This window comes from Macaca mulatta, chromosome 16 (assembly GCF_049350105.2).
Source record: "Macaca mulatta isolate MMU2019108-1 chromosome 16, T2T-MMU8v2.0, whole genome shotgun sequence".
Lineage (NCBI taxonomy): Eukaryota > Metazoa > Chordata > Mammalia > Primates > Cercopithecidae > Macaca > Macaca mulatta.
The window spans coordinates 19,435,957-19,460,140 of NC_133421.1; the positions used below are offsets into that span (position 1 = coordinate 19,435,957).

A 24,184-nucleotide genomic window follows, 5' to 3' on the forward strand; every position below is an offset into this window, starting at 1 on the left:
TCATGCCATTCTCCTGCCTCAGCCTCCTGAGTAGCTGGGAATACAGGCGCTGGCTACCATGCCTGGCTAATTTTTTGTATTTTAATAGAGACGGGGTTTCACCGTGTTAGCCAGGATGGCCTCGATCTCCTGACCTTGTGATCCACCCGCCTCAGCGTCCCAAAGTGCTGGGATTACAGGTATGAGCCACGGGGCCCAGCCATTATTTATTTATTTATTTATTTGATTTGTTGAGATGGAGTCTTGCTCTGTCACCTAGGCTGGAGTGCAGTGGCATGATCTCAGTTCACTGCAGCCTCCGCCTCCCAGGTTCAAGCAATTCTCCTGCCTCAGCCTCCCAAGTAGCTGGGATTACAGGCATCTGCCACTATGCCCGGCTAATTTTTGTATTTTCAGTAGAGATAGAGTTTCACCACATTGGCTAGGCTGGTCTCGAACTCCTGACCTCAAGTGATCCACCTGCCTCAGCCTCCCAAAGTGCTGGAATTACAGGTGTGAGTCACTGTGCCTGGCCTCTGTTACTTTTTTAAAACGTTTGGCAAGTATTAGATGATTTCTGAGGCTCTAACATTGTGACCTCGGCTTGGAGGAAGAATGAGCCCCAAGGGCACAGAATGCAGTGATCTCATCAATAGTCAGCACAAGGAACATCTGCTCTGGCCTTGTGTTTGCTGCCTCTTCCCCACAGCCTTCCCACTGGGGTGGTGGGTTAGATAGCTCCCAACCCCACAGGCAGGGCCTCTATGCTCCAATCCTGGAGAAGCATCCCGATGGCTTTCCAAAGAGCTATGCTAAAGACAGGCCCAGAGACTACGACTTGGGGCTTCCACTTCAGGGATTTCCAGGGGTCTCCGCACAGAGAAAGCTTTACCATCTCTTGACTTCAGTCTTTTACATCTGTTTCAAAAAGGAAGAAAAGGCCGTGCGTGGTGGCTCACACCTGTAATCTCAGCGCTCTGGGAGGCTGAGGCTGGTGGATCACCTGAGGTCAGGAGTTCAAGACCAGCCTGGCCAACATGGTGAAACCCCGTCTCTACTAAAAATACAAAAATTAGCCAGGCATGATGGCAGGTGCCTGTAATCCCAGCTACTTGGGAGGCTGAAGCGGGAGAATCGCTTGAACCCAGGAGGCGGAGGTTGCAGTAAGCCAAGATCATGGCACTGCACTCCAGTGTCGGTGACAAAGCGAGACTCCTTCTCAAAAAAAAAAAAAAAAAAAAAAGGAAGAAAAAAAAGGACAGAAGGTGAGAGGAGGGCCAGATGTTAAGACTTTTGCTACCACAGTGCCAGGTGGCCACCTGCATGTCCTCTGTGGTGTCATCACAGCCAGACCCTCAGTAGGCTCACTTGGGAGACTTTCCTCTGCTTCCTCCACCTCCAAATCACTCAAACAGAGTGATTCTCTTTGGGCCTAAGACAACTGAGAGCCTACTGCTTGCTCAGGTCACCCTTTCCACTATGCAACAGCCAGGACAGGAATTTCCTAAACGTTGATGACTTCAGCTTTGGCCTTCTCCTATTTCTGGTCCTCAACAGAGGGAAGAACAGCTGGTCACTTGTACAAAAGCCCTCCATCTATTAGAACACCTTGGTAAATATCCTCTCTTTTCTATCTAATTAATCCCAATGCCTTTATCTTTTCTTCAAGGGACATTCTCATCCCTACCTCACGCAACAGTCTTTTAATCATCTTTATGGATTTCCTCTGAGCCCTCCACAAGTTTGAAGAACAGGGAATAAGGTCCTGAAGATCTGTTTTCTGTTGCTGCAAAGATGGGAGGGAGAAGAAAGTCTTTGTTGATGAGAAAGGGGAATAAAGAAGTTAAACATGTAGAATAAACCAGATTTCTCTAGAGAAAATGGCCTTGGCCATTCTGTCTTTATTGAAATGAGATGCAAGAAGCAAGAGGAGATACACCATCTGCTACTTGGAGAAACGAGGAGGAGGCCTCTGTTATTATCTGATGCTGATGAATGGCCACAGAAGAACATATATTTTTGGCATCATTGTATTAATTAAAAGTTATTCATTGAAGACTAAGCTCAAAATGCTAAATTGGGAGAGACAGAGGGCACTGGATGACAGAATCGCAATCTTTAAAGATCCCAGAAAACCGAACTCAGGCTTTCTGCAGGTAAGGGCATGCACTTTAGCAGGGACAGATGCAGTGTCTTGAATTTTGGGCCCAGACCTAAAGGTCCTTGCACAGGATGACAAAGATAGGCTTAACCACCAGACGAGAAGTGACGCAGCAGGGTTTTCAGCTGATGGAAACTCTCCATTTTATAATGTCTGCCTCTTGTGAAGAACTGCCTATCCATCCCCATGGTGGGCTGCCAACTGCCACATTTGTTCCATGTGGAGACTGGGCAGTGGGTGTGGCTTATGACAATCTTCAAATATTTAAGGATCTACCCATGTGAAAGAGGAATTAGTCTTGTTCTAGTGTCTAAGAAGACAGATCAGGATCAAGGTTACAGGGAGACACACTTTAGATCAATGTGTGAAAGGCTTTCTAACAACAGTCATGAAAGCTAGGATTTGTGAGGCCTTACCTAAGCCCAGCCCTGCTCCAGGCACTGCCAAGGTGTGAGTGATCACTCCAGTCTAGAGAGGAGAAGAGGGCCTGGAGATGGCTGGTGACTTACCTGGCATCACCCAGCTCATCAGTGGGAGGGGATGGATGGGAAGGCATTAATTCATAGGCCTGTGTAATTTGTATGTCTGCTGTGCTGCTGCCCAAAGTCTAACCAAGATGTCCATTTGAAAGCAAGTGGGCTGCTGTGAATAGCCTGTCATTGGGGATGTGCAGAAAGACCCAGTAGACAAGATGCTGTGGAAGAAATCTGAACACAGGTGTAGAGCTGAACCAACTTCCTGGCAGGTCTCTCCCAATTCAGAGAGTGGAGGATTTGATACATAGCTCAAGAGGAGGAGTTGCTGTGTTCAGCCTGGGCACCCTGCCTTCCTTCTCCTCAGAGGCTCCAGCTACGCTGACAGCACAGGGTGCTAAGAGTGGCCTCAGCCTCTCCTCAAATACCAGCCACATACCCATGAGTCTGCAGGCAAATAGCTCACACTGTCAAGTTTCCCTGCTGCTCTTGCTTTACTGCAGGAAGCTACACCCAAAAGTGCTTTGCGATGTGCAGGAGGCAACCAGGACATAACCTGCCCACAGTTATGATCATCCTGGGGCTGACACCACCAATTACCTCTCTTCCTATTCCCCCCACCTCCTACCCCAGCAATTTATACTTGAACTGGAAGCAGCTTCTGTTGGTGGGAACATCTGGGTTGTTTGTTTCCATGGCCTAGCCAGCACTCTCAGCTCTGCACTTCTCTGCCCCGAGTACTCTGGCTGCCCTCCAGCTTGATGGAGGGTCCTGGGGACACATTCTGATTCCAGCACTTTCCAAGCAGACCGTGGTATTTCTCCACATGGAAGGCTGGCAGTTCAGTGTGGCTCTGACCCCTGGGAGACCCTGCCTGCTGGCTTCTGACTGCCAGGGGAAGAAGGGGAGGGAAGATGTCAGGGATGGCGGAGACGTGCAGCCAACCAGCCTGGAGGGCTGTGTCTGTTCACAGCTGTCCACAGTGCTGCCCAGCTCCTGAATCTCCTGTGCTGGAAGGACAGCCTCCCACTGGCACCCAGAGTCATTCTTTTTCTGTTTGATTTATAAGATAGCAGTGAGGGCTGGGAGGCTTGGAGTTGGAACAAAACAGAAGGAAGGAAAACGTCATGGGAAGCAACCTATTTTTGAAAACCGTGAGCTGACGCCAGGAGATTAGGTTCTGTTTGTCTTGGCTGATGGGCTTGTTTAAAAAAAAAAAAAAGAAAAACCAAAAACCAAAAAAAAAAAAAAAAACCAAAACCCCCCTCTCCCCCCAACACACAAAGTATTCCTGCTGTCTGGGTCTGCTCTGGCTGTCTGGAAGCATCTTGGCTTTGTTCAACACACCCCCTGCTGCCAGGAGCACGGCTCTATCCAGAGCAAACCCCCCTGTCAGCAGGAATTCCGACGCTGACACAGCACAAAGCTGCCTCAAGAGGCCTTCTCAGTTTCTGGACTGACCTCAGAATCCTGTGCATCTGGGTAACGCCTGGCCGAACCTTCCTGCAGGCCGGGAATGGAGGCCAATGACAATGCATTCAAGGGAAGCCAGGTCCCCTGGAGTGTGGCACATATTCAGCTGCATCTGCTGAGTTGAGGCAAGCCTGGTCTGATGCAGGTGTGTCAGGAGTGAGGTCTGGGAACTAGGGAGAGGCCACTCAGGACTTCTCACTGGGGCTGGGCCAAGGGTACTTGTCTCAGCTTCAAGAGCAGGCTGGTGTAGTTACACGGAGACAAGTTGTTTCCCAGCTGCAAGCTCCTCCGGAGCAGGGACCACAGTTCATGCACCTCTGTGCCCCTAGGACTGTGCTTTGTATTAGGCCTGGAACAGGTCTCCAACCACCCTCAGCCCCATAAGAGCCGATGGTTTTGGAGTAGGAAGGGGGCACAATAAGCAGCAACCTGGGACCAGGACAGGGCCTTCACAGGCGGCACGCATGTGCCAGCAGCAGGGTAGAAGGTGTAGCACTTGGGGACCAAGACTGACAGTGGAGGGCTGGACACCAACAGCAGTATCAACAGCAGCAGCAGGTGTATCATAAGACACTCATGCCAGGTTGCCAAGTCAGTCTGGCTCCTGACCTGTTCCCTCAAGCATCTTGCCTCCCGTTGAAAAGTGTATGGGCCCTTGCAGTTCACAGCATCCTTTTTCCACCCTCCAGAAGGTCACTGCTTCTAAGGGCAGTACCACTGACATTTTCTGCAAATGCCAGGGTCATCTGAGGCTGGCTGTGGTGGAGATCTGGGTACTGGCTCTGGACCTGGCTGCCCTGGGAAACAGGCCTGAGGTAGGGGCCTTGACCCTGGTCTCAGGGCTAGGCTGCAGGCCACCCACTCCTGGACCCCTTTCTGCCATGCCCCTAGATCCATGGGCTGTCCAGAGGTGGGGAGACCAGTGTGCAATGGCCAACCACAATATGCCTGGGAATCCTCACTGTTAGGGAAAAGAACAGGAGCATCACACTTGATCTCAGTCTCAGGATACCTTGCGGGTGAGGTGCCACTAGAAGGGCTCCTGTGCACAGTCAAGGTTGAACAGGCCCTCCTGCAAAACATGATGTTGAGGGACCAAAATACAGATAGAGTACAAGCTCAACTACACTGAAAATAAACCTACAAAAAAGTCAGAAAGAAAAGACATCAAAGCACCCACGGTGGTTATTTATGCTTGGGTCAAAGAAAGTTATTATTTTATTCTCTGTGCTTTCTCTTTCTTTCTGGCAGCATGTATTCTGCAACTGGCATTTTATAATCGGGAAAAAATATTATTAAGGAATATAAAAAAGAGAGACAATGGTACAGGCTTCTGCCTGTCCGTAGGCAACGTGAGGCTGCGTGTGTGCTGACATGGACTATCAACAACAGAGCCACTGGACCCATCCCACCTCGCCACTGCGTCCCCGGGTGGGATCCTCCAACAGTGTATGGTGGTAGAGCTGCCACCACAGGCCAAGTGCTTCTGCAAGACGACTCACCTGTAGCAACTCCAGATCAGATGAATCCTCCTGTCCAGGGACCATTTCTGTTAACATCTCAGACATGACTTTTGTGTTTCCTCGGACGACGTCCAGTTCACTCCGCAGCCTGGCAATCTGGTGGGGGCCACGAGGAAGGAAAGCAGGAAGGAAAGGTCAGTCAGCCTGCACTTGCAATATCAGAATCAGCTTGCTCCTAGGCTAGTGACAATCCCTCTCACTGGGAGATCTGGGTTGCCTTTCTGAGTGCACACGGCAGAGGCCACCTTCTCATCTCCCTCTGGCCTGCCTGTCAGCTCTGAGAGAGCTGAATGGGCCCTGCTACCAACAGTCTGTTGTGCCTCTCTTAATGTGACACGAAAGCAGTACCACATAGTGAAGGGCTCAGTGTCAGGAATGCACCAAGCTGGCTCTCTGTCTCGGCTCTCCCACCATGGGAACTTGAGTAGAAGCTGAAGCTCTCAGGGCTTCCGTTCCTGCTCTTTAAAATCCAAGTGCAGGAGGGCAGGAGCTCTGAGATCCCTTCAGAGCTGAGATCCTATTCTACGAAGCTCTGAGTTATGGACTCTGTTCCTAGGAGTTTTATATCTAAACACTAGGATCCTCTGAGAGGCTGGGCAGTGTCAACAGCACTTTTCTGCTGTGGCAAGAATGAGAGAAGAACAGGGGAAGACCACAGGGGAGACACCTTCCCCACCCAGCTCCCTACATGGTAACATAGCCCCTTGAAAAATATCCAAGCTGGCCATCAGCGATCCCAAAGCCTGGACTGGGCCAAGGCCCGAGGCTCCTCTCCAGCAACAGAGACATCAACACTTTCTCCCCTTGCCCTCAGTCCTGTGCCTCAGATCTGCCCCTTCACTCCCTCAACCCCCTCGAAGCATCTGCGGAAACCACAGGGACCTTCCTCGCCCATGGTGAAGTATCACAGAAGAATCTGCATAGAAGTGCTTATTGGTCCCATCACTCAGTGACAAGAGACCAAACAATGCTGGACAGAGGTAAAGAACTGCACACGACACTGAAGGGAGCCCTGGAAGACTCAGCAGCAGCATCCAGAGCCGGACCTGAGCCACTCTGAGCCTTCGTTTCCCCACCTACAGAAAGGTGGCACTAACACCACACCTCACCAGGCTGCTGTGAGGTTCCCACGTGGCGCCTGGCATGCAGCTATGCTCTCTACTACACACGTACGGCCCTTGTTCCTGCTCAAAGGTCCAGAGAGAGGAACTGTAATGTCATTCTTCCTGCACTGTGACCCAGCTTAAGTGACAACTCCTCTGCTCAGTGAAGCCTTTTCTGACTCTCCCCACCCCATTCTGAGGTAGAAGCAACCACTCCCGCTTCCTCGGGTTCCCACTCGCTGTGCCATCTTTCACTATTGCAGCCGTAGCAGCCTCTCCTGTGTGGGTGGGTTCGCTCAGCAGACCCTTAGCTTCTTAGGGCAGGAACTCAGCTGGGTTGTGCTTTATACCCTCAGCATAGAGACAGGGACAGGAGACCTCAATCAATGGTCTACCAGGGAGATGGTCTGGGTCCCGAGAGGCTCTTGTCAGCCTCTGGTTCTGTCTGGTGGATGATCCAGGGGTTTTCTTCAAAGTCTTGGTAGAGAGAAGAGGTTTCTGGCTAGGAAGGCCCAGGAAGGCTATGGGTAGCCACCTGGTGGACTCTGAAGCCCTGGGTCCTCTTGGCCAGGCTGGGTACTGACCTGCCTATCTCTGCCTGCATTCGGCTCCCCCAGGGGCAACAGGCCTCAGGGCTCCTGTGCTACCTATGCCCAGACCCTCCAGACCCAGCATCTTATGGCTACTAGGAGGGCCTTCCCGAGCACCTCCCACACTGTGAGTCAGTGAAGGGGCTCAGTAACTGTCCAACTTCAAACATTTTCTGCCTTCCCTCAGAGCAGGAAGGGCACAGTTCTGCCCATAGAAGCAGGGCCAAGAGCCAGAGACCTTCCCCACAGCACTTGGGTAGCAGCCACCATGAGGACCTTTTCCATCTGTCAAGCCCACACCTGCCTGGTGGGGTAACAGATCACCTGTTCTACTGATGGGAGACTGGGGTTAAATGTCCTGACTGAAGCCTACAGTGAGCAGCACAGCAGGGGGCTCACACCCAGGCCCTGGGGGCTTCAAGTTCACTCCTCCTCCTCTCTTACTCCCTGCTCAGAGCTAGCAGGGAAGTGTGAGGAACACAACATAACACTGCCCTCCCTACACACACACTGCTTGACCCCTCTGCTACAGTGAGGTTCCACAGTCATGACATTGTCGCAAATAGTAAATAAGAATTTGGTAAATATAGGCCAGGCGCGGTGGCTCAAGCCTGTAATCCCAGCACTTTGGGAGGCCGAGACGGGCGGATCACAAGGTCAGGAGATCGAGACCATCCTGGCGAACACAGTGAAACCCGTCTTTACTAAAAAAATACAAAAAACTAGCCGGGCGAGGTGGCGGGCGCCTGTAGTCCCAGCTACTCGGGAGGCTGAGGCAGGAGAATGGCGGGAACCCGGGAGGCGGAGCTTGCAGTGAGCTGAGATCCAGCCACAGCACTCCAGCCTGGGCCACAGAGCGAGACTCCGTCTCAACAAAAAAAAAAAAAAAAAAAAAGAATTTGGTAAATATAAACATTGGAGGCCGGGCGCGGTGGCTCAAGCCTGTAATCCCAGCACTTTGGGAGGCCGAGATGGGCGGATCACGAGGTCAGGAGATCGAGAGACGATCCCGGCTAACACGGTGAAACCCCGTCTCTACTAAAAAATACAAAAAACTAGCCGGGCGAGGTGGCGGGCGCCTGTAGTCCCAGCTACTCGGGAGGCTGAGGCAGGAGAATGGCGTAAACCCGGGAGGCGGAGCTTGCAGTGAGCTGAGATCCGGCCACTGCACTCCAGCCTGGGTGACAGAGGAAGACTCCGTCTCAAAAAAAAAAAAAAAAAAAAAAAATATATATATATATATATATATATATAAACATTGGAGAGTTTTTTTTTTTTTCCATGTCCGACCAATTCTCAAATTGTAATTGAAATTCTCTGGATTCTTCTAAAGAGTATTCCCCAATTCATCTAAAAAATCCAGCGTGGGGTTAAAACTGCATTAGCTTATCAGGAAGTAACCCGGGAAGGTGGGGAGTGTTTGGGATAAAAGCAGGCTTCTTGTGCTTCAGGAGGGCCTCATTGATCAGGTCACAGGCTTCTGATGGCTGACTTTTTTTATAGGATAGATCTAAGCCTCTGCATGACAGACAAGCCTGTCACAACTCAGCTGCACTTCTATGCTTTTGGCCTCACGTTTTGCCATGGTTTCCTCCCAGATCTGGGCCCTACCTATGTGCCTGCTCTCCAGTCAAGCCACCTGCTGCTCCGAGAGAGCTCTGCGCCTCTGCACCTCTGCCTTGCAATGTCATTGCTGAGCATGCGGTCCCACATGACAAAGCCCCACTCCTGTGTCAGGACCCTCTGTGTGTCAGGTCCCCAGTGCCTCCCAGGCACCACTCAACCCTGGGCTCACAACTCTGAGTCCTTGGTTCTGCTCCCCAGCACAGCCTGACCACACTCCACCATGACTGCCTCAGCATTTGTCTCCCCTGGGGATTGAGCTCTTCCATCTCTGTGCCCCTGACACCCAGCATAATGCCTGGCTTGGGAGGCCTTTGTAAGTGTCTCCCAGAAAGATGAATAAGGAGAGTCAGCTAGCTTGCCTATGGCCCCGAAGTATGCAAGTACCTGTTCTGAATTGGCTGTGATGGGGCCAGTCACACTCAGAGCCGGGGCCTGCGGTGCGGAGTAGGGAGCAGGAGGCGGCGAGGAATAGGAACCAGCACTTGTCCTCTGCTGTGACTGGGACCTGGGCATGGTCGCGGCTGGATCCACTTCAGGGACACTCTGGCATGGCAACAACAAAGTCCTCTGTTTACCTGGGCTGCCTGCATAGCTGGGCCTGGTACCTACCCCACCCCATGTGGCATTTCCCCAAAGCTGCCCACAGAAGGCTTAAGGCCCTGCTCCACTGCTGCCCGGGTGAGGCTCACAGAACCCCACTGAGCCCAGGCTCTCCATCTGGGAAGTGGGGCTGCCAATGGCTCCTCCCTCTACTTACCTCTCAAGGAGTGTGTGGCAGACAATGAAAGCAACTCCAAAAGGCAGCACCGAGAGTGCTCTGTGAGCCCTCTGGTCATGGTTCTATTATTAAGACCACCTTGGGATCCAAGTGGAGGGAGGGCGGTTATTAAGTTTTGCTAATCACAAATCTTTACTTCGTACCATAAGAATTACTTTTTTGGCCTTTACAAGTAGACTAATATAAATAGTAATTATGTAATTTACCAAATGTTTTTTGTAATTATAGGAACAACAACACTGCTCTCTGTCATTATTAGAAGAGTGAAACAGATTATGTTGATTTCACAAAGCATAGCGCACGGTCTGGAGGGATCATGATGAGAGCAAGCTCTAGAAAGGGCAATCCCTTGGGCTGGGCGCGGTGGCTCATGCCTGTAATCCCAGCACTTTGGGAAGCCAAGGCGGGCGGATCACGAGGTCAGGAGATCGAGACCATCCCGGCTAACACGATGAAACCCCGTCTCTACTAAAAATACAAAAAATTAGCTGGGCGTGGTGGCGGGCACCTGTAGTCCCAGCTACTCGGGAGGCTGAGGTAGGAGAATGGCGTGAACCTGGGAGGTGGAGTGTGCAGTGAGCCAAGATCGCACCACTGCACTCCAGCCTGGGCGAGAGAGCAAGACTCTGACTCAAAAAAAAAAAAAAAAGAAAAAGAAAAAGAAAAGGCCATCCCTCATGCTTACCCTTTGGGCATCTCAGATGACCACTTGCACATTAAGTCGTGTTCCTATGAGAGACGTGCACAGGTGTGCTGTCCTTCTCAGAGATGGGCAATGGGGGCAGGCAAAGTGACATGTACTGGGATGAGGTGCCTCTCCCAGACCCTGGTGCTTTCCTGGCTCTCCCCCAGGCTAGGAGTGGAGCTGATTCCCAGCCAGTAGAGGGACTAGCTTCCTTGCGAAACCATGAGTGGCATGACCTACATGCTTTTAACCCTGAAGTGCCACGCTGCCCCCTCCATGTTGCTCGAGTTACTGTTGGCACTGTAAAAGCTTTGGTGGGATACCCCTAAAGGGACCTTCCCAGAGCTTTGATCCCAAGGCTGATGGAATCAAGGATTGAATCCAGAATCAGATCTGGATTGATGCTGAATGCTCACAGCTCAAAATAAATTTTAGATCCATTTGACTTCGTATACTTGAAAAACCAGAAAGCTAATTTTTGCCCCAAGAGTGACATCAAGACCGCTGTATGCTCTGAGGTGCTATGGTGCTCTGAGGGACAACAGGATTCCCACACCAGATTCTAGGGGCCTCTGAAAAGCAAGTGCTAATGACCCTCACAGGATGGCTCCGCCCGAGTAGCCATTTCCATGAAAACCCTGAACTGATCCCTCTATTATACTCTTCCACAGACACTGCTGCCACTTAATCACCAGTCAACCAGCTGTCTCACTCCTGCATGCCCCTTGTTATTAAAAAGGAATGCCCCCAAGCTTTAAGAAAGCATGATGACAAGCTGAATAATTCAAAGGCAGCAGCAGAAGGGTGGCTGCAGCAGCTTGGCTCACCCGTTCTGCAGTAGGTCTTTCTAGAAAGTGCCAGCTGGAAACTTACCCGCTGTGGTGTGTGTATGGGAGACAGAGCGTCCAAGTCTGCCATGGGAAATTCAACCCCTTTCCTCTTCAGCTCCTCATATATGTGCACAACGCCGGTGAGATCAGGACTGCTTCGAAAGGCATCAGCCCATGCCTGGGAGAACAGAAGCCCTGTTAGGAAGCATTTGTCAAGAGCTGCTATGGTACCTGAAAATCCAAAGTGGCCTAGGTCCTCTCCCTGACACCAATGCTGTCCTACATGCACATGCAAACTGCACTGGCTAAATCCATTCTGTTCCTTCCTTCCGCAACTGCTGCCACGACACAGCTGGTGAAACCCTGGCTTTCAGTGGTGCTGCTGAGCGTGAACAAAAAACACAAAACTTAATTTAGCATGTATTTCCTTGGAGAAGAGACAGAGAAATAACACCTATGCGTTGTGGTGCATCCTAAAAAGCAGGCATTTCCCTAATGGCAAGGAAATCAATTACTGGGGCTGTTTAGCTGCAGGGAGTGGAAGGTGCAGCCTTGTCAGCTCAGTAGGGTACCTGCCCTCTGTGCAGCAGCACCTCTGCCCTGAGAGCTTCTACTGGTGGAGCTGGGAACCGGCAACAAATTGAGCAGAAAGGAAAGGAGAAATTGATGTGTGACATGAAATAAAGGCTAACTACAGGTTTCCTCAGATCAGAGACAACTAATGCCGAGCTTGTCTAGCCTAGCTCTGTATAGCGCTGCTGCTGGTAGGTGAGATGACTATGGTTCAAGGGAAGAAGAGCCCATTGGGAGCCAGACCCAGGCCAGACTGGGGAGTTCACCCCCAGGGGTCCTTTTCCCAGACCCAAGCTTCTTCCATGATGTCCGCTGCCAAAAATATCAGCACACATGTGCCCAAATCGAAAAATCCAAAGAAAACATGATCACTAGATTCCCTTCAGTGAAAACATACCACAGAGAGGAAACAGCAAAAATTCAAGTAGATTATCATTTCTGTTGACTCATGAAATTTAAAAATTAAAAAAAAATTCTGGGCCGGGCACAGGGGCTCATGCCTGTAATCCCAGCACTTTGAGAGGCCAAGGCAGATGAATCACGAGGTCAGGAGATCAAGACCATCCTGGCTAACACAGTGAAACTCCATCTCTACTAAAAATACAAAAAAATTAGCTGGGCGTGGTGGTGGGCGCCTGTAGTCCCAGCTACTCAGGAGACTGAGGCAGGAGAATGGCATGAACCTGGGAGGCGGAGCTTGCAGTGAGCCGAGATGGAGCCTGCAGTGAGCCGAGATGGCGCCACTGCACTCTAGCCTGGGCGACAGAGCAAGACTCAGTCTCAAAAGAAAAAAAAAAAATTATGTTTTTTGGAAGTCTCAGACTGTATCAAAAAAAGAATATCCAAAGGGCTCCCCAGAAATGGCCCTTCCCATGCTGTCCCATTCACCATACGTACCCAGAGGAGGAGGCAGAGCCTCTTGTGCCCATGACTCCATTGCCAAGTCTGTCACTGTCACAGCATGTAACTGCTTCCCTCACTCCAGCAATGTGGTACAACCAATCCTGAGGCAGCTACAGAAACTCTATCTCTAACCAACAGACCCATTTGAAGTTAAAAGGTCAGTTTCCAAAAAGCCTCCTTAGTTATGACTGATGCATCTCACTTACCAGGAACAGTACTGTCAGCCTGGCTTTCCCTGATGCACTTATTGAATTTGCATGCTCAGGGATTTAAAGCTACTGGATCAGGACAGCCCCTCTTGGTCAACACTCCTTCTGGATTCTGAGAAGGGCCAAAGAAGGTGCCTCACAGAGCACTGTTCTGCCTGGAAGGTCCAGCTGGAAAGTAGGTTGCCCACAGGGAGTGCCTCTGTCCCCGCCCCCACCAGCTGCCATGGCTGCCGTCACCTGGTTCAAAATCCAGCTAAGTCCTGTGACTCCAACCTCAAACTGCCCTAGCATTTTAGTTTAGGGTGTTGACTTTCGGGTCTAAAAACCAGTTTCACAGCCCACTGTGGGAGGCTGGGGAAAAAACACATGGCAGTTTTTCCTGGCACCACTTCATGCCTCTACATGGAACACCGACAGCTCCAGGGACTCCTTTCAATTCATCTAGCTCTCTACCCAAGCCAAATCTGAGATAACAGTAATAAAGATGAAAGAACTATGGCTCTTCTCTCCAGGTGGAGGATACTTCTTGGGGTCCACTTTCTAAGGCACTCTGCTCCCATGTTCACAGAGACAGGCTGCAGCGGGAGGGAAATGCATACCAAAGTTGGGCCAGTCAGATGCTCCTCCTTCCAGGAACTCAGCAGCACTAGGAGCTGGGTTGTTCTCACTGGGTAGGCAGAACTGTCCTCTGTAACTCCAGGGCCATGTGCCAGCACAGGACTGGAAGCAGAGACTGCCTATGTTCTCCAGAAGGAGCAGCTAGAGCGCTCAGAGGTGCAGACGTACAAGAGAGGATTTGGAAGGCCTTCCTGATCTTTTTTGTCCCTTTCCAGGGCTGGGTGACCTGGACTTCTGGGAGACCCTGCCCTGTCATGACAAACTCTTCTCTTTGCCTAGGCAAGCTGGAGTTGACATCTGTTGTTTGCGACCAAATAGTCTTGGCTAATGTACCCGCTTCCCACCTGCCACAATTCCAACCCCTATCTGGGACCTCAGTGCAAACTGGATGAGATGGCTGCTAACAGAGCAGATTATTGAATAGGATTCTGATGCCAATGGAGGAAAAAACAGGGTGTGGGGGCATCTCTGAAGAAATGCAGCTCTGGGTCTTTCATCTCTGGGTATCTCCCATTCATATGTGAAAACATAGAGATGGGAGACATCCAGAGATGCCGTGTGTCCCTAGCATCTTCTTGGGACATGCCTCAATAATTGGGCATGGGTCAGAGCAAGACAGGGTCTTGCTCTGTCCCCCAGGTTGGAGTACAATGGTGGCGCCATCTTGGCTCACTGCAACCTCCGCCTCCAGGCTCAAGCAATCTTCCCACTTTAGCCTCCAGAGTAGCTGGGACTACAAGCACGTGCCACCATGCCTGGCTAATTTTTGTAGTTTTTGTAGAAATGGGGTTTCATCATGTGGCCTAGGCTGGTCTTGAACTCCTGGACTCAAGAGATTCACCCACCTTGGCCTCCCAAAGTACTGGGGTTACAGACATGAGCCAACTGCACCCAGCCCAGATACCTGTTGAAGGCAGACACCGAGTCCCTCTCACCCTTGCCCAGAGAAGGCAGTCAGTCAACACTTGTCAGGTTAAACTGAATTCAGTTCTCACAGTTACTAAGCATCCTTATTTTACTACTTCAGAGAACAGAGGAAAGATGGCCACTTAGGCTGTCAACAGACTGAAGCGACAGTGACAAAGGAGGGGTGCTGGAAGGCTGACCCAGCTGAGGATACTCCCTAGGGGAGATGTGGTAAGCCTCAGGAGGTCTGGCCACTCTTGGAGCCCTTAACCTGAAGCCTGGGAGCAGCAGAGAGGGTGGGGCAGGCTACCCTCCCCTAAAGCTGCCTTTTCAGAAAGCAAAGTGATGCAGTGGTGTGGGCACACTCTGAGGGCCTGTCACAGGAGCTAGCTGGTTAATGGCCAAGTGGCCAGCTCACTGGAAGCCTTCTTTTCCTGCCTGTGGCTACAAGATTAGGGGCTTGGAAGACCCAGAGGAAGGTCTAATGAGGAGAAAAAAGGAAAGAGATCAATTCAGATCTCCTTCATTCCTTTGGACTGTATACAAAACCCCAGACTAAAACCAGACACAAACATAAACCATATCCTATTCATTTCTGTATCCCTTAAAGTTTTGGCAAAGCTTTGCATCATCAAATTTCAGACCAATAAACCATGGCTGATTTAAACTATAGGCTCTGGGATGCCTTTGGATAGAAGAGAGCTTCTGTCAGCTCCTGCTTACGCCCCAAGACCAGACTTCCTATTCCCAGTGACAGGGTCCCCAGGGAGCTGCTGTCCACACAGAATCTGGCCAGAGTCCAGCTACCAGGCTCTGATGTCTTCAAAGAACACACATCTCCAGCTTCTCCTGTCCCCACTCCCATCCCCACCTCAGTCAGCTCACTTTCTTCAGTGGAAAGAAAGTATTTTTAGACTATTGCCGGGGCATGGGGAGGGGGCCAGGGAGGCATGACCACACTGAGGTGACTCTGCCAGGATGACTCCATTTCTGCTCCTGAAAACAATTTCAAGGGAAAGGCTCAGGGAAGGCATAGAGTGGGGGCATCCTTTTTGTCTTCTCAACAAACGGGGCTTAATGTGAGCAAACAAAAAGGAACACAAGCCAAAACACCAGCCAAGGCATGAGGTGAAAACGTCGGAGTGAAGCTGAAAGCTGTCAGAAGTGAAGTCTTTGGTACCCCGGGGGTAGGAGTGAGTGTCAGCAAGCTACTAACCAGGCTGCACCACTCTCAATGTGTCTCTCCTCCCATCCTCCCAGGAAGACCGGCTCCATCCAGAAAGGCAGACCCTGTGGTGAGGGTAAGCCGACTGAGCCCTCGCACCTGTTGGTAAAAGGTCCCAGAACCATGCTGCTGGGTCTGGCTTTTGGCGGGTTGAGGGGGACGGGGTGGCTACGGATGGCTGGAGGGCAGCCAGAAGACAGAAAGCCCCCATACGGGAAGGGAAGCAGTGCAGTGGGGGAAGGAGGGGTAGGCATCAGCTGGATTCTCTTTGCAGTTGGCCAGGGTGCTACTGATGGTAAACGTGCCACTGGGTAGGCTGACCATGCCTGCGAATGGCACTCTGAAAGGGAATCAGAAGGTGGGCTGGGGGCAGGCAGATGTGCACGGATGACCTCTATCACCCATTTCCCTATAGGCACAGGGAGACTTTGGAAAAGCTAGTGTGGAGCCCAACCTCCCCCTTCCCCTCAATCTGGCTGCGGCTCTGCTTCCACCATCCCCAGGGCAACCAAAGGGGCAGTGGGCTTTGGCCAGCAGCTGGTAATCAGAGCCATGAGTTCTACCTCTGCCAGGACCCCCAACCATGCCTCATAGGCAGAAGGTGTTAGGGAGGCACATCTGTGTGGCCCCTTTACCTTGAAAGCTTTTCAAGTGCTAACACATTCAATCTACTTTTCCAGAATGGAAAGGTTAAGGCTGTAGCCCACTCCACCCCCAACCCACAAACAGTCAAAAGCCAGTTTAAGTCTTTCCTGGCTGGGCCCTTGCCCTCTGTCATCTGCAAACCTTCGTTTTTCCAGTTAAACTGCTGGCTCCCTGAGGGTAGGGCCAGGACTGACCCTGCCCCACTTCTCTGAAGAGCACCAAGAAGCATCCTGACACCACGATGGGGCAGAGGAGTCTGTTGCTGCTCTGGCACCCCACACTTAGCTGAACCTCCTCTAAGCCTAGCCGCATTGATATGAGAGCTGCTACCTATTCACAGGCTGGCAAGGCAGCCAGTGACCTGTCACCTCCAACCCCATTTTTGTCTCATGGTGGGAGCAGCACTTTCTCTCCTGGGGGAATTGTCAGAGTCACTGGGGGAGCCTTAAGGTTTTCTAAAGTATATTCAACATGCAAACAAAAGTACTTTCTTTCTCAAAGGGGCTAAAAAAAGGTTGACCCAATGCAATACTACTCCATGCTCTAATGAAGAAGATTGAAAACAGGGTATGTGGGTGAGGATGTGAAGCAACTAACACTCTTGGGTGCTGGTGACCGAGGACACCCAAGAGCCCCATGGAGGCCATTCCCCACCACCCAGCAACCTCATACCTCAGTATAAGGTGGATACATGTGAAATTGCTAATATTTGGCCATTTTTGACCAACAAAGATGACACTTTCACATATTCAACTTAATATATTCCCATTAAAAAGGAATATATATGCTCAACAAAAGTCAAGTGCTAGATGCTCATAGCAGCATTTTTCACAGTAGCCCTACACTGCAAACACCAAGTCCCCATTAACAGTGGGAGGAGTAAAGAAACTGCAGCGTGTTCACACAATAGGACTTGGTACAGCAATGGGAATAAAAGACCTAGAATCACAGGCAATAATGTGTGTGATACCCACAAACACAGCAGAGGCAACAGAGCACTCTGGACGAAGTTCAGGAACAGAGAAGACTCGTCTATGCTGTGAGAGCTCAGGCAAGTGATCATCCGGAAGGTGGGAGGTTTTGGGTATGTTCATATTCTGTTACCAGATGCAGGGGCTGGTTACATGTTCAGTTTGTGAAAATTTATCAAGTTGTACACACTTTTATGTGTGATTTCCTGTATATATAATTCAATTAAAAGTTTAAAAAAAAAAAGAAAGGGCTAGGGATTCTGTTTATTCTATTGGTTCCCCCTGTTACAGAAGCCAAGCCACCCACAGCTGAATGCTGCCTGCTGTCCTCTGCTGGGCAGCCGTTACCAAAGGCGAGAGCTCTTCAGGAACACTGCAAATCCGGAGAGGAAGAACACTCTCCAGCTGGGTTATCAACCCCCATCTAGGAGTAGCACCCTTATCTGAAGCCCATGCTTTTCACAGCTGGATCAGGAAACTGTGTCCAGTCAGGCAGAAGCTTGCAAGGCATCTCAAGGCCCCATTCTGCTCAGGTCCCCGTGGCCAGCACACACTGCTACTGCCAGGCCAGCAGGGGGAGGCCTCAGAACATGGTGCTGGTCACGTCACACCATGGGCTGATCTCATGGGCTCAGGGTTGAGAGCAGACAGGCAAGAACCCCAAGTTCCATTTTACAGATAAGGTGGCAAATGCCCACATAAATTACTACACCTGTCTGAGGTTAGCAGCAGGGGTGGGTGAAAGCTGGGAGGAGCTGGAATGTGTGGAGGGGTGATCCTGAATGGAAAGCTTGGAGGTGAGGGCAGGGTGTGCGAGGACAGGCATCCTTGGGGTAGAGACGTGGGCCACAGTCAGTGAAGAAGGCTGTGTCTGCCCTCAGCCATGGTCCCTACACAGTCAGCAGGGGCAGTGTAGTCCACACCTCTTGTGATAGCTGTGCTTGCCATGGGGTGGGCTGGCCACCCCGAGGCCCAGACAGGCCTCGGGGTCAGAAAGGACAGGACGTGCTTTGTGAGAAGAAGCCACAATTTGTTTTCCTAACATGAATTCCTGGAGGTGTTGAGGTAGGGGAGTGCAGCCCCAGAAGGAAGGGCTGTGGTAGGGTGGGGTATATGGGGAAGGTAAAGTACACGCACGTGTGCACGTGCACGCGTGCATGTGTGTGTGTGTCAGAGAGAGAGAGAGAGAGAAAGAAGGACATTGGGTGGGCAGAATGGGGGCGAGGGACAACCCTAGGGGAAACATGGGAAGGCCTCCCAGAGCTCCTCAGAATTAACTACATTCACTCATTCATTATAAAGAAATACTGAACACCCGCTCTACACATTACACTGCTCTAGATCCTGGGGACATGATGTCCCTGGGTTCTTAGGGAAAGAAGAGTGAGGCAAACAAAATAAATGTTAGCAAAGCCAGTCTTGAAGACCACAAAAAAGGATGATGTGAGACAGAGAGGGTGTGTGCTTAAAACCAGTGGGAGGCCTCCAAGGCACATGTGAATGAGGAGGAGTCACTGCTCTGAAAGCTGGGGAAGGACGTTTCAGGCAGAGGGAAGTGAGCACAGGGAATGGACAGAGGCTCCTCTCCAGCTGCACACCTGACCCATCTGAGAGCCCGGACTGCCCTGGCACTCCACTTTCTGAATTCTCCGCTGCCTCTGCCTGGCTGCCTCCCTGTGGCCTTGCTGGAGCTCCATGCCCAGTCCTGGGTTGGTCTCTCCTCTTGGCTCCCGCAGGCCCTTGTCTTGCGTCTGCCACGGCACTAATCACTCAGGCTGGATGTGCCTGTTGACTTACGTGCCTTCTGCCCTGTCACCACGTGCTCTGTCTAAAACCCAGGTCTGCATACACCCCAGCACAGAGCCCTTCGATGGCTTCCCACTGCCTACAGGACCAAGCACGGCTCCTCAGCATGATGGCCACTGGCCTCTGGGCATCCTTCTGGCCCCATCTCCTGCCTGCTCCCCCGCCCCAAGCCCTGCCCCCAACATTCTTCATTACACCGCCTTCCCCACATAGTGGTCTTTACAACGTATCCACAAATTCCTTGATCCTCCTTTCTTCAAGAGATGGAGTTTATTTCCCCTACTCTTAGGCTAGGCCTGGTGACTCCCTTCTAACAAATAGAACATAACAGAAAAGATGGTAAGTGACTTCCAAGGCTAGGTCATCAAGACCTAATCTTGATGTCCACGTGGTGATAAACTCAGGTCTCTTGATAATAGTCATCAAGGAACTGAGGCTTCCTGCCAACAGCCGTGTGGGTGCACCATGGTGGAAGTGGAACCTCCAGCTATAGTCGAGCCTTCAGACAATGCAACCTCAAGAGAGACTCCAAGCCAGAATTGCCCAGCCAGCTGCTCCTGAATTCCTGGCCCACAGAAACTAAGAGATAATGAACATTTTCTGTTTGAAACTACGTTTTGAGGTAATTTCGTAACAGAGCAAGTGATAACAAATACAACCCAAATATGCCAACTGCTCTCTTTGATGCATCTGGGCCTTTGCACATGCTATTCTCCCTGCCTGTGATGTCTCTCACACTGACTTTTCTACCAAACTCCCCATCATTCTTCAGGGTCCAACAGAAATGTCATCTCCTCAGTGAAACATCCCTTAAAACCATCCCCAGTCCCCCACCTTGCTCTGCCTGACCCAGAGTTGGCCCCTGCCCTGTGACCTCACCAAACCCGCATGTAGCTCCAACATGTTTCCTCCTACTCCACGTTTTCTCAGAGGCCTGTTGAGGCCACCCTACCTGACTTTGTGGGCAGCAGAGGGACGGCACCCAGAAAGCTTCAGGAAGGCTCTGTCAACTGGCTGGAGAGCCATCAATTAGAATTTCATTCCAGTGGGATGATAATGTTTTTTAAAGTATTTTGCACCAAATATTTAAATGTAGAAGCCCCCATCTTTTTCCTCCAAATGGTGGGAGAGCATGAGGACTCATAAATAAGAGACTTCATCTTACTCTGTCCCAACAAATTGGGCAAGGGGTCCAACCTACCTGGATCAGAGCAAGCACTTTGTCCTGTACAATGGTGGGAGGGTTGTTCTTGGGAGAGATAATTTTGACCAGAACACTGTCGATGAAATCTCGGTTGGCCACAAGGATGTGGAAGCGGTGGCCACAGTTCTTCACACATGTCTCCAGCACCTGATGTGGGGAGGGAAGGAGAGGGGTCACCCCAGTGGGAGCTGGAGAAGACACTGGGAACTGAGGAGCGCAGCTGAGTTTCCACCACCCGCTCTGTCTTGCTCCTAGATCAGCTTTCTGACACGTCTCCTCCAGAGCCAAACCTGCATGGCACACGCATTCCCACACTCCATTCTCCAGGGATGACAGCAGGCCCTTACTGACTGAAGTCTCCTGTCCCTGCACAATAATCAGGCAATTAGTTGGTAATTGAGGCACCAGTTTTGCATGAGAAGGATGCTAGTGTTTTAATGGGATCAAAATGACTGAGCGGTCCCTGAAAATTAGCATTTTAACTCCTCTCTCTGGGCCTCTGGGTATGAGGCATTAGCCAATGGGACATGGGCTCTGTCACAAGAGGAGGCTGCTATGACAGCTTGAATTGCTTCATGAGTTACTGGCCCTTATATGTGAGAAAGCAAATGCACACACACATCCCCCACTCAACCCTGCTTCTGCAACCAAAATTGGCAATGACAAAGGATTTTCCACTCTTGACAAATGGTTTATGAACCTCAGCTGCCAGGTGACTTTAATGTCCATGTTCGATTCAGACCCTGCCTGCTCCTCCCTTATCTGGGAAAACGAGTGACACAGGCTTTAGCTGCTCAGAAAAGCCAGCATACTGGTTATGGCCAGATGGTCAGTGAGGGCTCGAATCTCAGCTCTACCACTTTCTCCCTGAATGGCCCAGGACAGATCTTTCTGAGCCTCAGCATCCTCATCTGTAAAGCAGAGATGATGAGCTCTCCTTTGCAAGACAGTTGGAAAGATTAGCAAGAATACATTTAAAGCATAAGCCAGCCGTAGTGGCTCATGTCTGTAATCCCAGCACTTTCTGAGGCCGAGGTGGGCAGATCACCTGAGGTCAGGAGTTCAAGACCAGCCTGGTCAACATCGTGAAGCCCTGCCTCTACTACAAATACAAAAACTACCCAGGCTTGGTGGCACATGCCTGTAATCCCAGCTACTTGGGAGGTTGAGGCAGGAGAATCGCTTGAACCTGGGAGGCAGAGGTTGCAGTGAGCCGAGATCGTGCCATTGCACTCCAGCTCAGGAAACAGAACAAAACTCTGTCTCAAAAACATACATACATACATACATAAAATAATGCACCTAGCAAAGCATCCTGTATAGGGGAGGTGCCCAATAACTGATGACCATGATTACGTGATTACATGATTACTATTCAGAAGGCTGCTGTACACACGAGGAAGAGGATGGCCTCTTATCCTCCCATAGGACAGGTGTGTAGCCTCTTGGAATTCGGAGGTACTAACTGGGAGGAGCTCTCTGAACTTCCCAGCACTCTGTAAACCAACGCATAGGATTACCTAGCCCTTCCCATGCCACCAGCCCCCAGTGCCACAGTCTGCTAACTGGGGAATGCCTCCTCAAAACGATGTCACCAGCAACAGGGAACATTTCTGACTACCTCAGTTATTTTCATTTGCTCAAACTAATCCAACCACTAGTTAACTTCTGCAGTCATCCCACAGGGCTGGGTCCAAGCAATTGGGCTTTACCTGGACAAATCACAGCCGTAAAGAAAGGTCCATAACTGGAACACTGACTGAATGTGACTATATGCCAGGCACCATGAGAGATCCTTCCATAACATATGGAATGTTATCCAATTCTCACAACTAATTACTTCTCCTTAAGTGGACCTTAATATCCCATGTTTTAGAGTTAAGCGGTTTAGAAAGATGAAGACATTGATCTAGGTACAAATTGTCAGTCAGTGCCAGAAGGAGCACAGAAGCTGTGATCAGCCTTCTCTGGAGCCCCAGTCTCCCTACCCACCTTGAGGCCACAGGGCCATCCGTCCCTCACAGCTTTCCTCCAAGCAGCCACATCAGCTGAGAGTGCCTCAGATGACAAGCAACATGTGTTAGCTTTACAGTTCCCTCATTTGGTCCTTGAAATAACCCTGTAAGGTGGGAACCATCCCATTTTAGAGATGGGGAAGCAGAGGATCAGAGGTACCATGTAACTTAACCTAGGAGGCCAAAGCTGGGAATCCCATGCCAGGCAGCTCGCAGCCAGCCAGAATCGTTCCTTGCCTCGCTGCTGGCTGCACCTTAGGAGGCCCCGGGTTCCTGTGGGCTTGCCAAGGAAGACTCTGGAGGTTGGCACCCTCAGGGCCTCTGAGCAACCATAGGTTTTACTGAGCCAAGGAGGCATTTTCCTTTCTGAGTCTCTGCTTGTGCCTGATTCTGGTAACCATGAGGTAACTGGCATTCACTCTCTCGCAGTGATCCATGGGGGCACTGAGATGAACCAGAGGGGTTCTTTCTGCCTTCAAGGGCCTTACAGGCACCCTTCTCTCTAGGATTCTCTAAAACCTTCCTCCCAACTCAGGCAGTGGGGTGTTGGGGTCAAGGCAGATGGGAAGAAGTATGCTTTATTTTGTGAGAAGCAGGTGGGAAAGGCGAGGCTGCAATTGTGAGTAGGAAAGAGAATTGGAAAAAGAGGCATAGGTCTGAGGAGTGGGGCAGCTTGGGGCTCCACTCCACTCTCAGAGCAGCAGTGGGCAGGAACCACGGCCTGCCTTTAGGGAAATACATGCTTAGTTTCTCCTGCACAGCAGTCCTCAAGGTCAGTGTGTTCCAGCCTGGCCTTGGAAGTGTGCTGGACAGAGATGCACGTGTCACAGAGCAGCCCCAAAGCCTATCTGAGCAGGAGATATAGGAGGTCCTCCCTGGGCTGGCAAGAGCCACTTTAGGCCACCCTGCCAAATAGGACTATGGCAGATTTGTCCCTATGGGTTGAAAGGCATGAAACATACAGTGGTAATTTTTCAGAATGAAGCCAAAAGCCATGGAGAAAGCAAAAGGGGCCTCTAAGCAATCAGAAATGATGTTTAAGTCCACAAACGAAGACACAAGCAGAGAGCCCCTCAGGGCTTCTTACTAACTTATTTTGGGTAAATATTAACAATCTTGGTGGGTACAGATATGAAGTCAGGAAGGGGCCACAGGAAACAGGAGGACTGAAAGAGACTAACAGAGTAAGTGAAGCCCTATCAGCAGACGCGAGACCATGCAAAGTGCACTAGGATGGGGCCTCGGACGCAGCCCTGCGCATTTCACAGGCCTCCCAAAGGCATGGCTGGGTTTATAGTGAAGACCTAACCCACAGGAAAGGTCAAAGTGTCAAAGAGTGTCCATCATGCCCTGCTAGAGGAAGGCAAGTAAACGCAGAGTTCACTTTAGAAAGATTTTCGGCCGGGCGCGGTGGCTCAAGCCTGTAATCCCAGCACTTTGGGAGGCTGAGATGGGCGGATCACGAGGCCAGGAGATCGAGAGACGATCCCGGCTAACACGGTGAAACCCCGTCTCTACTAAAAAATACAAAAAAACTAGCCGGGCGAGGTGGCGGGCGCCCGTAGTCCCAGCTACTCGGGAGGCTGAGGCAGGAGAACGGCGTAAACCCGGGAGGCGGAGCTTGCAGTGAGCTGAGATCCGGCCACTGCACGCCAGCCTGGGCAACACAGCGAGACTCCATCTCAAAAAAAAAAAAAAAAAAAAGAAAGATTTTCATCCAACATGATTACCATGAAGTTGGGTGTGTAAATGGAGAAGTTTTAGATAGCAGTAAAATGCCCTGACATATTAGAGCTAATTCCCTGGTGATATGAGTTATTGAAAGCCATTCGTTGTGGGCATCACTCCTGGTTTAGTGAATGCTGTGGTTCAAATTCTGAGAAAATAA

At 50.8% G+C, this 24,184-nt stretch overlaps 1 protein-coding gene across 13 annotated transcripts in view; it reads right to left on the minus strand.

Annotated features, from left to right (window-relative positions):
• TOM1L2 (target of myb1 like 2 membrane trafficking protein) overlaps window positions 1-24,184 on the minus strand; it is a 131,944-nt gene that overhangs the window by 30,517 nt on the left and 77,243 nt on the right. For 9 of the 13 annotated variants that reach the window (XM_077968656.1, XM_077968653.1, XM_015118676.3 and 6 more), the window contains 4 exon segments: window positions 20,279-20,428; window positions 11,265-11,399; window positions 9,313-9,471; window positions 5,589-5,705 (listed from right to left, as the gene is read on the minus strand). In XM_077968656.1, the coding sequence (XP_077824782.1) occupies window positions 5,589-5,705; window positions 9,313-9,471; window positions 11,265-11,399; window positions 20,279-20,428 (561 nt within the window). 13 annotated transcript variants of the gene reach the window in all.